At 46.7% G+C, this 13,686-nt stretch overlaps 1 protein-coding gene across 1 annotated transcript in view; it reads right to left on the reverse strand.

Annotated features, from left to right (window-relative positions):
• Positions 1-1,088: 1,088 nt before the first annotated feature.
• The window catches only part of Rfx8 (regulatory factor X8), a 65,837-nt gene continuing 53,239 nt past the window's right edge, over positions 1,089-13,686 (reverse strand). The window contains exons 13-15 of the mRNA XM_036168242.1: positions 8,307-8,421; positions 5,662-5,978; positions 1,089-1,897 (exon numbers count right to left, since the gene is read on the reverse strand). Coding sequence (XP_036024135.1) covers positions 1,703-1,897; positions 5,662-5,978; positions 8,307-8,421 — 627 coding nt within the window. The 3' untranslated portion in view covers positions 1,089-1,702. The remainder of the gene's footprint in view (positions 1,898-5,661; positions 5,979-8,306; positions 8,422-13,686) is intronic.

A 13,686-nucleotide genomic window follows, 5' to 3' on the forward strand; every position in this document is an offset into this window, starting at 1 on the left:
GAAAGGGGCTCTGGGAGTTAAACTATGACACTCCTCTAGGGTAGAGTTCTCCAGGGCATGTGGCCCTAGTGGCTTTGCAAACCTAGCTACTGTCTCTAGGAATCCCTCTGGGTGCCTTGTGGCCCCACTCTCCAGGAACCTTCAGTCCCATTCTCATCATGTGGACAATCCATCTCAGTAACTGGTCATTTAATTTCCGGTACAGGAGACAGAGCTCAGGATCTTGCATATGGCACACAAGTGCTGCACCACTAGCCACATCCCCAGTGCCTGCATTTCTCTGTTTATCATTATTTTAAAATTTTATTTCATTAATTTCTTTTTACATTTCATTCATTAATTAATTGTGCATGTTGGGGTAGTCAGAAGAGAACTTGTGGGGGTCCGTTCTCTTCTCCCACCATGTGGGTTCCAGGGATTGAACTCAGTCAGGCTTGGTAGCCAGTGCCTTGGTAGCCAGTGCTCAGCCATCTCACCAGCCCTTATTGTAGCCCCACCCCCATCCCTGATGACTCAGCTACCAACTGTCTGTTTACATGTGAGCAAAGGAGATGCAGAGCCTCTGGATAGCAAGGACAGCATTGGTGTCTGAATTCACCTCTAAGAACTTCTGCTTCCAGAGAGCTTAAGAACAGAGATGATGGAGTTACAGTGGGGTCTAAAATAGGATTACTTCTAAAACTACTATGATGAATGTTTTTAAACAATCTTTATTTGAAATTTTAACTTGTGTGTATATACATACACACATGTGTGTAGTGAACATAGAAGCCAGAAGAGGGTGCTGGATCCCCAGGACTTGAGCTACCCATGGTTGCAAGCTGTCTGACGTGGGTGTTGGGACTAGAACTTGGGTCCTCTGAGAGAGCAGCAAGCACGTCCACCTGCTGAGCCATCTCTCCAGCCCCAAGGACAGAAAATTCTAGTGTGACCCAGTTCCTATTTCTTAACATTACTATGCATATAGGAAAATTAAATTCATTTTGTAGGTAAATCTAATTCACTTCATATGTGGAACTAAATGAAATGTAAATCATTTCGCATGTAATAAGAGACCAGTAAAATTTCTCAAGTCATTTCATTTACTCCAGAAACCATGCAAATCATGAATTCTAAAATTCATTTTAAACATCATAATCAGTTGCAGAAAATATATCTGTATGGCAATGATACACAAAATTTCAACAATTTTTAAGATTCTGCTTCACAAAAGGAACATGGGTGCCTATCATAGACATGTTTGAATTTACAATTCTACCTCATGCTTTGAAAACTGGGGTAATGAACCAGGCATTTAGCCATGCCAGGGAGTACCAGGAGAATTCAATGAGCTTCCTCTTGCCTAATGGAGTTTTCTACAAGTTCTGTTTTGATTGGGTCACAACAAAGGGGAAGAGAAACACCAATTTGTAGTCCTCAAACTGTATCTTTCTCTGGAAACAGCTAATCCTCACTCCTAATAATTGCTTACATTGGTCTTCTGTTCTGTCCCCAAAGAGAGCTGTCCAACAGGACCCAAAGGAAAACAAGAGGCAAAAAGAATCATTCTCCAAATTAGTTTATAGTTTGATCAAAAGCAATTCCTCAAAACACATACAAACATAAAGTGCTTCATCTATTATATACATAAAATCTCTTGGATCAATACAAAACTTTAGGATCTAATACATATTTTAAGAATTCAAGCCTGTCTCCTCACGCCCTACTCCAACAGGCCACCTGGCATATTTGTGCTGATTTTTCTGCAGTAAGTGTTTTCCGAGCTTTGGGGCACGTCGGATATGTGAATTACAAATCTCTGTCCATTGCTTAGGGTGATGAGGGCTTCTTGTCCCACGGGAAGGCTGAGTTTAACGGTGCTCTCAGTGGCCTTGTCTTCTAGCAATACCTGGATGAGCTGCAAGGCAGAAGTGTTTGAAAGGGCATTGTTACACTAGTCTTGGTTACAGAAGCCCCCCATGCGGGGACCTAGAGAAAGTGTCTGTATTTACTTTGCTCCTGCTAGAGGATCCTAATTTCTCAGGGGAATCCTTGAGGTCTGGTGGAGATTTCATGGGAGGACACCCAGTCCAGGGGGAAAAAGGCAAGAGAGACGGCTCATTGTCAAACGGATTGCCTTTAGGAAAGGGGTGACAGTCTGTAGTTTCCGAGAAACACCCAGGAGCTGACAATTTCTCATAAAGACCCCCCTCCACCATTCCGCAAACATACAATTAGATGCAGGGATGGGGTGAGTAGGGGACTGTGAAACAGTTGCCCTTCACTGGTTGAGCTGACACTAGATTGAGAAGTAAGGGATTACAGGGGTTCATGGGCTCTAATTTAGCCCTTGTACCCTCTGTCACTGACCTGCCTACACAAGGGGAACAGGGAACTGGGGAGAGCCTGCCATGAGCCCCTCAGCTCTGGGAGGGCTTGGAAAATTTGCAAAGCGTGACTTTAAGAGTAGAAATGAGCGTCTCCTCTTAGTCTGATTTCTTCAATAAATTCCCCATAAGTCAATATACTTTTACAAAGATGTGCCTGAGATAAACGTTAGATGCCAAGACTCACCAAAGTATCTCTCTCCAGCTGCAACAGTAACCCCCCTCTCCCCAATAAACGTTAGATGCCAAGACTCACCAAAGTATCTCTCTCCAGCTGCAACAGTAACCCCCCTCTCCCCACACCGCACCTCACAATTCTGTCTTTGGGCTAGTGAGACGGCTCAGCTGGTAAAGGCAGCTGCTACCAAGCCTCCTGAGTTTGATCTCAGAGACCCACAGGGTGGAAGGAGAGAACCAACTCCCACGAGTTGTCCTCTGACCTCCACGAGAGCACAACTCCCCTCCCCCCACCACACAACAATAAATGTAACAGAACAACTATCTTTATCTTTGCTCCCAGCATTGATACAATAGTCACTCTCTCTCTCTCTCTCTCTCTCTCTCTCTCTCTCTCTCTCTCTCTCTCTCTCTCTGCTTTAAATCTAAGAACATGAAAGTAAAAAACATAATTTGTCTTTAAAAAAAGAATCTTCCTTATTTGACGTCATCGGTACTTTAGATTTCTCTCTTAAACATGCCTTGGCATCTTAGAATCGTTGGAATGTGGCCACAGGATTGGCAGATGGACCTGCCAGTCTGGAATGCTGACTTAGTTGTTATCCTATGTGCAGGGCAGTGCTCCATTGTTCTGAGAAGGAGGCTGTTGCAGATGTGCAGTGCACGGGGTGTTAACTCTCAGCAGATGAGTACAGATGGGATGCAAGGCGGTGTGGGGGGAGGGGAGGGGATGCTTTTTTTTGTTCTCGATGATGAGTGCACATGCCGAATAATGAACGCAATAAAAATTAGAGGCGTGTAACTTTTCGGTGTTAGCTTGTTGAAGTCATTACAGCTAATTCAGCAGGCGTGAAGAAACAGAGAGGCTTTAATTAATCTCTAATGCATATTACCTTGGATTATCTGTCATTCATCTGCTTGTACTACTTTATTACCAAGTTCAATTAAGTTTTTAATATCTCCTCTATTGTTTCCGCCAATTGAACATAAGTCAAACCTCATTGTTGATGAACTTCTGGGGAGCGATGGGATTGGGTGGAGTGTTAAGGAATGGGTGCTCGGAGCAGGAAGCTTGATGGGAAAATGACAATTAATAACTAGTGGTTGGTTGGACTGTGCGGAATTTTCTAAGCATTTTTTCAGTGATTGGCATATTGAAACTTTATAGCCCTATGGAATAAAGCTCCTTGTTCTGGTTTCTCAGGTAACAGGTGAAGAGGCAAAATTCTGGAATTTATGTGCACGAATCGAACACTTACCAAGTCACTGAATTTAGTACTAATTCCATCAGTGGAAGGCTCACTGAAGAGAGATGCTGAGAAAATCAGCCTGGGAAAGGGTGTGAACCCTGCACTCTGCCAGCTCTCCAAGAGGTGACCTTGGGAAAAATCTCTCCACCCTTCACATGCCTCAGGTATCTCACATGTAACACACAGCTGGTGACATCGTCTTTCCAGTATAGCTGAGTGATGCTCCATCCTGCTCTCCATCCTGTTCAACTGTGGCTCAGGAGGTGAAAGGTCACTGCTCACCTTGCTGGCTAAGAGCAAGCAGCCAAACTTTGACAGGATTCTTCTCTGCCTGGCCAAACTTAACCCAGAAACTTCTTCTAAAACCATCTGTGCACTAAAAGGAATCTCTAGTCAATTTGGGGAGATCCTACACCCTTGATACTCTACCACCCTCTGTATATGGTTCCTCACCCTTCACCATTCCCCTGACGGACTTAGGTGACCACTGTGAAAGGATCAGTGGCACATTCTTGTAATTCCAGGGATGGGAGGTGGAAACAGGAGGACCCTAACCAGCCTAGTTGAATCAGCAAGCCCCAGGGCTCAATGAGATAAGCTGTCTCAAAATAAAGATAGACAGGGGTTGGGGATTTAGCTCAGTGGTTGAGGGCTTGCCTAGCAAGCACAAGGCCCTGGGTTCGATCCTCAGCTCCAGAAAAATAAATAAATAAATAAATAAATAAATAAATAAATAAATAAATAAATAAAGGTAGACAGCCCTGAGAAACGTCACCTGAAGTTAACCTCTGGCCTACACACACACACACACACACACACACACACACACACACACACACACACCTGCACACATGTACCCCTCCACAAGAACATGCAAATATACACACATTCATACACATACATATACCAAGAAAATAACTATCATCATCATCATAATCATCATCACTATTATTAAGAGGTAGATTTCAAGCGCCACAATGGGAAATCTCCATCGCTGGCTTTCCATAGCTAGATTATAAATTAGAATAAACCCTGCACCAGCCTGTCTGTAAATGATAATGATCCACAGACTGCCTGTACCTAACGGCAACATTAAAGACAAGCCAATGGCAGGGGCTTCACACCCGATCAGAGCTTAAGAGTAAATATGACTAGTGAGTCCTTCCTGGTGCCGAGCAACCAAAGTTAAAAGGTAAAGTTAAACATTATTCACCCCTGTCTCAGACCACACAGGTCAAAACAAAAAGTACCATGGTGAAATACTTCCTCTGTGGTTGGTCTGAATGAGGGAATCCACTTTCATGCCCAAGCCCCACACCACCTGGGAGGAAGGGAATCCTCTGCTCCCTGTGGCATCTTTTCTACTTTTATTTTAATAAAATATATGTTTTAAATCTCTAGACTCCCACCCCCCATCTTTACCACTAAGCTCAGAACACTCTCATTCCTTGTAACTGCAATAAAGTCTCCATTTCCCATCTCCGTCTTTAAATCCCTTTATCAGTGAGATGAAAAACTAACAATGGCGGCTGGGGAGACAATGGCACTCACAGCTTAGTCACACTGTATGAACACTGTGAAGGCAAACCCACCTTTCTCCTCACACCAGGCATGTCACTGCACTACCCACGTCACGCCTGTGCTGACCAGCAAGGGGCAGACAAGCTATCACAACTGCCCTTGACAAAACAATCACAAAGAAAGAGTTCTGGAACTCCTCAGCACTATTCAGTCTGTGTGATCTTTATGAGTTTCCTAACTATTATGCATTTTTATTAACTCTGTCATCTGCCTACCTGCCTGCCTGCCCCCCCTCGTGTGTGTGTGTGTGTGTGTGTGTGTGTGTGTGTGTGTGTGTGTGTGTCTACCTTATTGCCTGTGGCGGTGTCCACCAGGAAGCCCAGCACCTGGAGAACCATGCTGCTCACACCCATGGGACTGCAGCTCTGGCTCATGTGTTTCAGTGTCACCTGAGGTGACTCCACACTCCGGCTTGTGCATTCCGACGTTGGCAAAGTATCCAGAGCATGGAAAAGGGCCTGGTCCGGCTGGGCGAGAAACTGGTCATCTGACAGCAAGTCCTGGAGACTCCCCAGGTCCTCTTCTTCCTCTTCTTCCTCTACGCACGACTCCAGTATGTGAATCACGTATTCCAAAAGCAGTAAATGAAACAGATGCCAGGCGCCTACATTTAAAAAACATCAGAAATGAATACATAGGATAGATGGCGGACAGACACGCATAAGTCAATCTCTACCAAACACATGGCTTTTAACTCCTCGCTGCCGGAGAATCAACTGAATGGCTGGGGTGGTTGGTGCTAAAGGACCTTTGATTCTTGTAACAATCCACACTCAAGGGACCCTGCCGGTCAGCCCTCAGATAGAGAGGGCCGAAGGCTAGAGCTGACTTCATAAGAAAGAACTTAAAACCCATGTGGTGTGAGATAGGAGAAAGTACTCCATATAGGGATGGGTGCTATCCCTTCTGCTCTCCCAGAGAGAAGTCTGCCCTTGATGTTTGCCCAAGAAACAGAATGGGAGATCTGGCCCATGCAATCTTTAAAGATGCTTCTTAAAAAAAAAGGCAAAACTGTGGCTCATAGGTGATTTATTTAAGTTGTTAGGGAGAGAGAGGATGAGGGAGATGTTGCAGATGGATGGAAGGAGAATGGGGATTACAGGGCAGCAGTGGGGACTGGTATTTTACAAATAGGTGCAGGTGTGATCTGTTCTCTGGGCGGTGGTCAGTTTCACACGAGGACACCAGCAATGTGCGCCTGTGTGAGTAGGAATCATTAGGGGTTTCAGTTGACTGCAGTTTACAGAGGTGTAAAATGATGAAAGTATATTCCAGAAGCATGGATTCCATCTTTGTAGATCTTCTGTCCACATCAGGTAAGGTTTTTGTCCATTTCAAAGCTTCCATGATTTTTCCTATCCAGTGTTCACCCATCCTTGATGGATGCAGGGGGTTGGACACTGCCTGTGGGACAGTTGCTGGCTTGTCTATATTAAACTTAGTCTACAATGCCCAGCCTAACAAACCTTGTGAAAACTACAGTCTAGGGGAAGAGGGGGAAACCGCTGGTGTCAATGCTCTGACTTTGAATGACAGACGGGGAGGGGATCAGAACTGGGCATTCTTCTGTGCTTACACGTTGGTCTTACTCTACCTCTTTGCTTGGGATGAGTGTTTGCATAAAGTCTGGAGCTCATTAGATGGGAGTGCCTCATTAAAAATGGGTGTCACCCACATGGCTATTTCTCACAGCAATCTTCCAAAGAGCTACAGGGTGTTTGCAAGCGGATCTGGAAAATGGCTTGCCTTCTCCCTGCTCTGTCTATGTGGGGCGAGGGCACCTGGCAGCTGGTGGGGCAAGGCCGACTCTGCCTAGCTTGTGGGTTGTGGGAGTGGCTTAGTCTGCTGTGTTAGTTGTCAACAGCGGGACTAAACACCTGGCAGAGGCAGCCTAAGGGAGGGAGGGCTTGGCTCCCAGTTTCAGAGGGGTCATTCCATCATGCTAGGAAAGGCATGGTGGAGCAAAGCAGCTCACACCATAAAGCACAGACTCCCCTCTCCCCTCTGCTCAGCCAAACCCTCAGTGGTGGGAGACACCACACACTTTTAAGGTGAGTCATCCTTCCTCAGGGTGGTTTACTCGGGAAACGTCTTCACAGACACACCTGGAAGTGCACCTCACCAATCTCTTAGGAGATTCTAAATCCACAAAAGTTGACATGCCATCTGCCCAGTGCCCATGAAAGTGCCTTGGACATTGCAGGCAGAGGGGGGAAAAGAGAGATACCTGTTCACTGATTCATCCCAGGAAACTGAAAAAAAAAAAAAAAGCCCCTCCTCACAACTCCTGTGTGATTCATCTTCATCAGTGACATGGCTGGCCTCGACGGAGGAAGACCAATTATCGACTAGGAAATCTACAGCAGCACTCCATTCTTCCGTCACTGGCACACAGTGGTGGCTTTATCAGTGTCTCTTCCTAACAGTTAAAAACAGTGCTCCACAGAACACACTCCAAAGAACGTGTTTCCCCTCTGTCTCAGAGCACTTTTCTCAAAATGTCCTAGTTTATGGCTCAAAAGCAGGGATAGTCTTTGTCCGTGTCCAGCTGTGAGTGAATAAGAATGACACATAGTCCTTTATTCAGTGGACAATCACCTCGACACCAGGGAACAGATAGCCACGGTTTTCTGTGTCTATGCTGCACATTATTTAAGATATTAAGAGAAGGATGAATAGATTCCACACGACAACAGTAAAATTCGTACCATGGTAATATTCCTCTTATTTATTATTTATCTTATCACTTATCTATTGACTAGTATTATCTAATAAAACGTTTATCTACAACCTTATTATGTCTTTGCTTGCTTTTCGGTGTTAGGGCTTGGACTCAGGGCCTTGTACACATTAAGCAAGCGTTGTCTCATGGAGTCTGTTCCCACCAGTGCTATGCTAACACCTTAAACATGTCTCCAAGTCTTGAACTTACCAAAACTGTCTCTGTGGCTCAAGGTCATGGCTTTGCTGACAGCGGTGAGCAGGAAATTCCATCTTAGCTGGAAGCCGGCAGCCAGCCTCACAAACTCCTCTTTGCTTTTGCTTGGCTTTTATTTTTGTGTGAGAGAGAAAAAAATGTTGGCATTTATGATAAAATTAAAAAAAAAACCAAAAACCCACCACCACCAAACCTCATGTTTCCAAATGCACGTATTTGTCATGAGCAGACATTTTAAAAAGGAGAAAGAAGGAGAGGGAGATGAGAGACCGCTGGGTAGGAACAGAGGCAGGCTTGGTGTGAGGCTGTTGCTGTGTCTTACTGTGTTCTGTTTTGTCATGTTTGGTCATGGTCTCTTGAAGGCCTGCTCTTTTCTGAAGGGAGATGGAAGAAGAGAGGATGAGAGAGGCAAGGGGGAGGTGGTGGAGCAGGCCGGGAGGAGTGGAGGGAGGGGACTGTGGTCGGGATGTATCATACGAGAGAAGACTGTTTTTGATTAAAAACAATCAGAGGGAAGCAGAGGGCCTATTTCTAGTCTTGTAAGGAGGAAGTACTGGCTGCTTTTGCTGTTGGTCCTGACCTTTCCCTTGGGCCTACAGATACCCGATGAGTCCTGAAGTTAGGCTCAGAAGACAGCTGTTGGTAGAGTGTTTGCCTGTAAGCAAAGTGGCCTCTCAGTTCGGTCCCCAGAACACATGAGAGAGAACAGAGTCCAGCCAGCCTAGCCTGCTGGTGAGTTCTTGGCCAGTGAAGGACCCTATCTCAAGGAATTGCCAGGGATGTCCAGCGCCAGGCAGCAGAAACAAAAGAGACCCTGCTATAGTGATATATTATTTGTATTGAAATGTGATTTTATTTGTATGTCAATAAAGTTGTCTTGAGGTCAGAGCAAGCCAGAGCAGAAGCCGAGCAGTAGTGGGGCATGCCTTTAATCCCAGCACTTGGGAGGCAGAGCTAGGCAGATCTCTGTGTGTTCAAGGACACAGCCAGCATGGCAGACACACGCCTTTAATCTCAATACCAACCATAGAAGACCTGGAGGTCTGTACAAACAGGCAGTGATGAGGAAGTCATGTGGCTGGGTTTACAACCAATGAGAAAACAGGACAGAAAGTTTTTAAATAGACAGGACGCACAGAAGTAGGTCTCTTGCAGAGAGGAGGAACCGCAGAAGCAGTGAAGGGTAAGGTTTTCCGCTCTTGCTCTGACCTCGTGGTTTTTAACTCTGCAATCAGTTCTGTGTTTCTTATTTAACAAGCCGGATACATCTACACCCTGCCTCAAACACAAGACAGAAGGAGGACCAGCTCCTAAAATGATGATCTCTGACCTCCCCACGCACACTGCGTACTCACCTACCACCCCCTCCCCAACCACCCTGCCATAACTTGTTTACAGTGCTTTTGGGGAAGTGAGGGGATGACTCTGAGTGAAGAATAAAAAGGTGGACAGTGTCCGAGTCACCATACCAACGCTGTCCTTTGGCCCGTACACACGTGTAAACTCACTGTCCCATCATCCACAAACAGGTTTGCAGCCTGACATCTCTGCCTCCATTTGTCTCCTCTGCACTGAGTCACTTTTTGAGGGAGTCCCCTTTGATTCCAGAAGCAACATGTGAGGTGGGTAAGCCTCTGTGACAAGAAAGACTCCCTCTCTGCCTGCAGGCAGTAGCAGCCATCTTATGACTGACGAAGCCCTGCCTGACTAACCCTGACCAAACCACAGTTTGATCAAGGCTGGTTAATTATGCATAATTCTTAGCTATCCCTCCCCCACATCCTTACCCCCACATCCTTACCCCACATCCTTACCCCACACCCTTACCCCACATCCTTACTCCACATTCTTACCACACATCCTTACCCCCACATCCTTACCCCAATATTCTTACCCCATATCCTTACTCCAATATCCTTTCCTTACCCCATATCCTTACCCCCACATCCTTACCCCAATATTCTTACCCCACATACTTACCCCAATACCCTTACCCCACATCCTTACCCTACATCCTTATCCCAATATCCTTACCCCCACATCCTTACCCTACCCAGTTCTGTTCTTTCCCTATATAATCTAGGAGTCCATGTCAGTAATCCAAAAATGGGTTGAGAAGACTGGTTCCATATCTCTCCTCTCTCCTCTCTCCTCCTCCTCTTCTGTCTGTCTGTCTGTCTCTGTCTCTCTCTGTGTCTGTCTGTCTGTGTTTGTGTGTGTGTGTGTGTGTGTGTGTGTGTGTGTGTGTGTGTGTGCAGTGCCTCTGGAGGCCAGAAGGTGGCACGGGATTCGTTGGACTGGAATTACAGGCATGTATTGCCCCATACGGGCGCTGGGAATTGAACTTGAGTCCTCTGGAAGAGCAGCACGTGCTCTTAACCACTGAGCATCTCTCCAGGCCCTACTTTTCCCATTTGTTTTGTGGGATGCGTGGCAGGACCTGACTTGTTAGGACCACTGGAATCAGGCCACCGGTCTGGGACTCTAGCAACAAGCTTGCTTCATTTTGTGTGCAGATGGTTCTGGGGCAGAGCCCTTTGAATGGGTGGAGAGAAGCAGGGAGGCAGTAAATCAGCCTGCTTTATTTCCAGTCCCTACACAATTTGTAAGGTGAGGTCAGTTGTGAAGTGTGTTAAGTAAGTTTATGGGGGGACAGTGACTTGAACTGAGTTCCTGCACTGAGTCCCAACAGGTCCCTATGGATTAACTCAGGCTGAAGCTGTCACAAAAGGAAACTAAGGGTTTTCTCTGACCTGAGAAATCAGGAGAAAGGGGTGGACAAAGGAGAGGAGGAGGTTAAAGAGGAAGGAAGGGAAACTAGCCAAGGTCTCTGCCCTTAATCCCTGGCATGTACGGCTCTGCCTGAACTTTAATGGCCTACTGACTTTCCATCCCTATTCCATCTTTCTTTAGCCTCTTCCTGTCTACAAACACTGCTGACATGACAGAGGGGACATCTCTGGCTTTGGGGGTTGCCCATTCTTTGCAGGAACCATTCTTTGCTCAAATCAACTTTGTTCAATTCATTTTCTTCAGCGGGCACCACAGAGAAATGCTGCAGCAGCCACACTGAAGGGCCCTGGAGAAGTGCCTCTGGTCCAGTTGGTGGCTACCGGGGACAGCTCTTCTGCATCCATGTCTGACTGACAGAGGGGCACAGAGCCCACAGCACCAGAACATGAGGGTGCCTGTGTGGGAAACACAGCTCTGGCTGCTAGGGGTGTGAGCATCTAGCTTGGTGAGTCCCTGTCCTTGTGCCCAGGAGAGCTCTGCCCATCTGATGGCCTGGGTGGCTGGCACTAACCTGGCTGTAAACAGGATGCTGCCGCATGTAACTACGGTGTTGTCTGTGTAGGAGTGGCATTGGGTCCCATGTGAACCACAGCCGTGGAAGGCTATGGATTTTAAATGTGTCTACTCTGTGAGTGTGCCCAAGCCCCTCCTAAGTCTCAGTCACATGCCGTGGGGTCCAGGCCTGACTGGCAACTACATGCCTTTGATGAAGAGAGGGAAAGCTTGGATGGAGATGGTGAAACGTCTTTTCTTCTGCCCCCTCAGAAAACCTACATTGCCAAAGGGCTTCTCTGAGTCTTACCATCATCCTTACCACATTCCTCCCCGATGAGTGGGCTCCCACTGGTGATCGAGAGTGATGGAGTGAGAATGAGGTTGAAGGATATTTCGACTACGAAAACATGGGAGCACTTGATTGATTGATTGATTGATTGATTGACTGGTTTTTGAGGTAGGGTCTCATGTAACCCCACCTGGCCTCAAGCCGGAAGATGAATTTCTGGTCTTCCTACCTCCACCTCTGAAGGCCCGGATTACGGGAGGGTTGCACCACTGAAGGTGAGGTTACAGGGGTGCATCACTGTGTATAGTTTTATGAGGTGCTGGGGATGAGACCTCATCTCTCCTAGGCAAGAAGTCTCCCAGCTGAGCCACATTCTCAGTCCACAGGGGTGGGGGTGCTCCCTAAAGGCACCTGGGAGGGAGCCCTGGGTGGCCATCAGCACTAGTGAGTATTTGTCCCACCGCTGCTGCGCCCAGGCACTTCTTGTTTCTACATTTAGTAAGTATTCTTGGGTCCAAACTGAACAAGATGAGAACCAAATTGGACATTTTCCTCTGCTAACATCCTGCCAGATGCTAACAACCAAAGCATTAATCATCTTTGACAGGCCCAAGGCTCTGCACTGACTCTTCCATTGACAATCAGCTTGCTTTCTTGCTTTCTTTCTTTCTTTCTTTCTTTCTTTCTTTCTTTCTTTCTTTCTTTCTCTCTCTCTCTCTCCTTCCTTCCTTCCTTCCTCCCTCCCTTCCCTCCTTCCTTCCTTCCTCCCTTCCTTCCTTTCTTTTTTAAACCAGCTAAACTATTTTATAGTAACAAGCCCTTCTAAGGCATTCTCTTACAAAAAACACCTTTTTTCTTAACACGCCTCATTGGTGAAGGCTGCAGAGAGGGTAGTAGAAACGAGCAACACGTGGTGTTACATGGTGTCATGTGGCTTGCAAAGTCAGTCTGGCTGCTTAGAGGCACAACTGGCATTAAAGATTTCTTGGTTAAATATGGAGACTGAGTGAATATACGGAAATACGGACAAACCCTAGAAAGCCTGCATCATTGACATGGTACAAGCCTTCAGCTGCCCAGTCCATCAATGTTCAGTACAGAATCTGGAACAATTATTATTACTTTCTTTTTTTACACAGGGCCTGGCTATGTAGCACAGGCTAGTCTTGAATTCATAATGCTCCTGCCTCAGTTTCTTAGACATAGGTGTGCACCCTCCTCACATAGCTTGGGGTGGTTATCTTTTAAGAAGTAAAGAATGAGAAGAACAGTTGGAAAGGGCTTCCAGGCTCTTTCCTTGGGCATCTTTCTGGCTCCTCTTTTGGAGGTGCAGACCCTAGTCAGGGCTACTAAGAAGGCTGGTGGGGAGGGACAGAGAAGTGGTGGTACGGGAATGCCTGAAGCCCTTTCCCAGTTCCCAGGCCCCAGGGTCCTGGTTATGCCCTGCGGTGTCTCTTCCTGATTCCCCATACACTCGTCTCTGCCAGTGTTTCCTCACCAAATCTTTGCCCCCCTCTCTCAGCTAATATTGATGCTGTTCCCCTTTCACACATCCCTTCAGGTCCCATGCTTTCTCCAAGGACCTCCTTGTCACCTTGAAGGTGAGTCCCGAGTTCCACCTAAGTCCAGGTCCAAAGTCCTGAGCTGCCCTGCTCAACGGGGACCACAGGCATGGTGCTGGAACTTCTCTTTTGGCGCTCTTGGCTCTTTGGGGCTTGCTGTCCGCTTGATGGGTGATGGAAGTCAAACCCAGAACCCCAGCAAAAGGAGTCCCTAGAGGCACACTGGCCAGAAGAA

This window comes from Onychomys torridus, chromosome 18 (genome assembly GCF_903995425.1).
Source record: "Onychomys torridus chromosome 18, mOncTor1.1, whole genome shotgun sequence".
Lineage (NCBI taxonomy): Eukaryota > Metazoa > Chordata > Mammalia > Rodentia > Cricetidae > Onychomys > Onychomys torridus.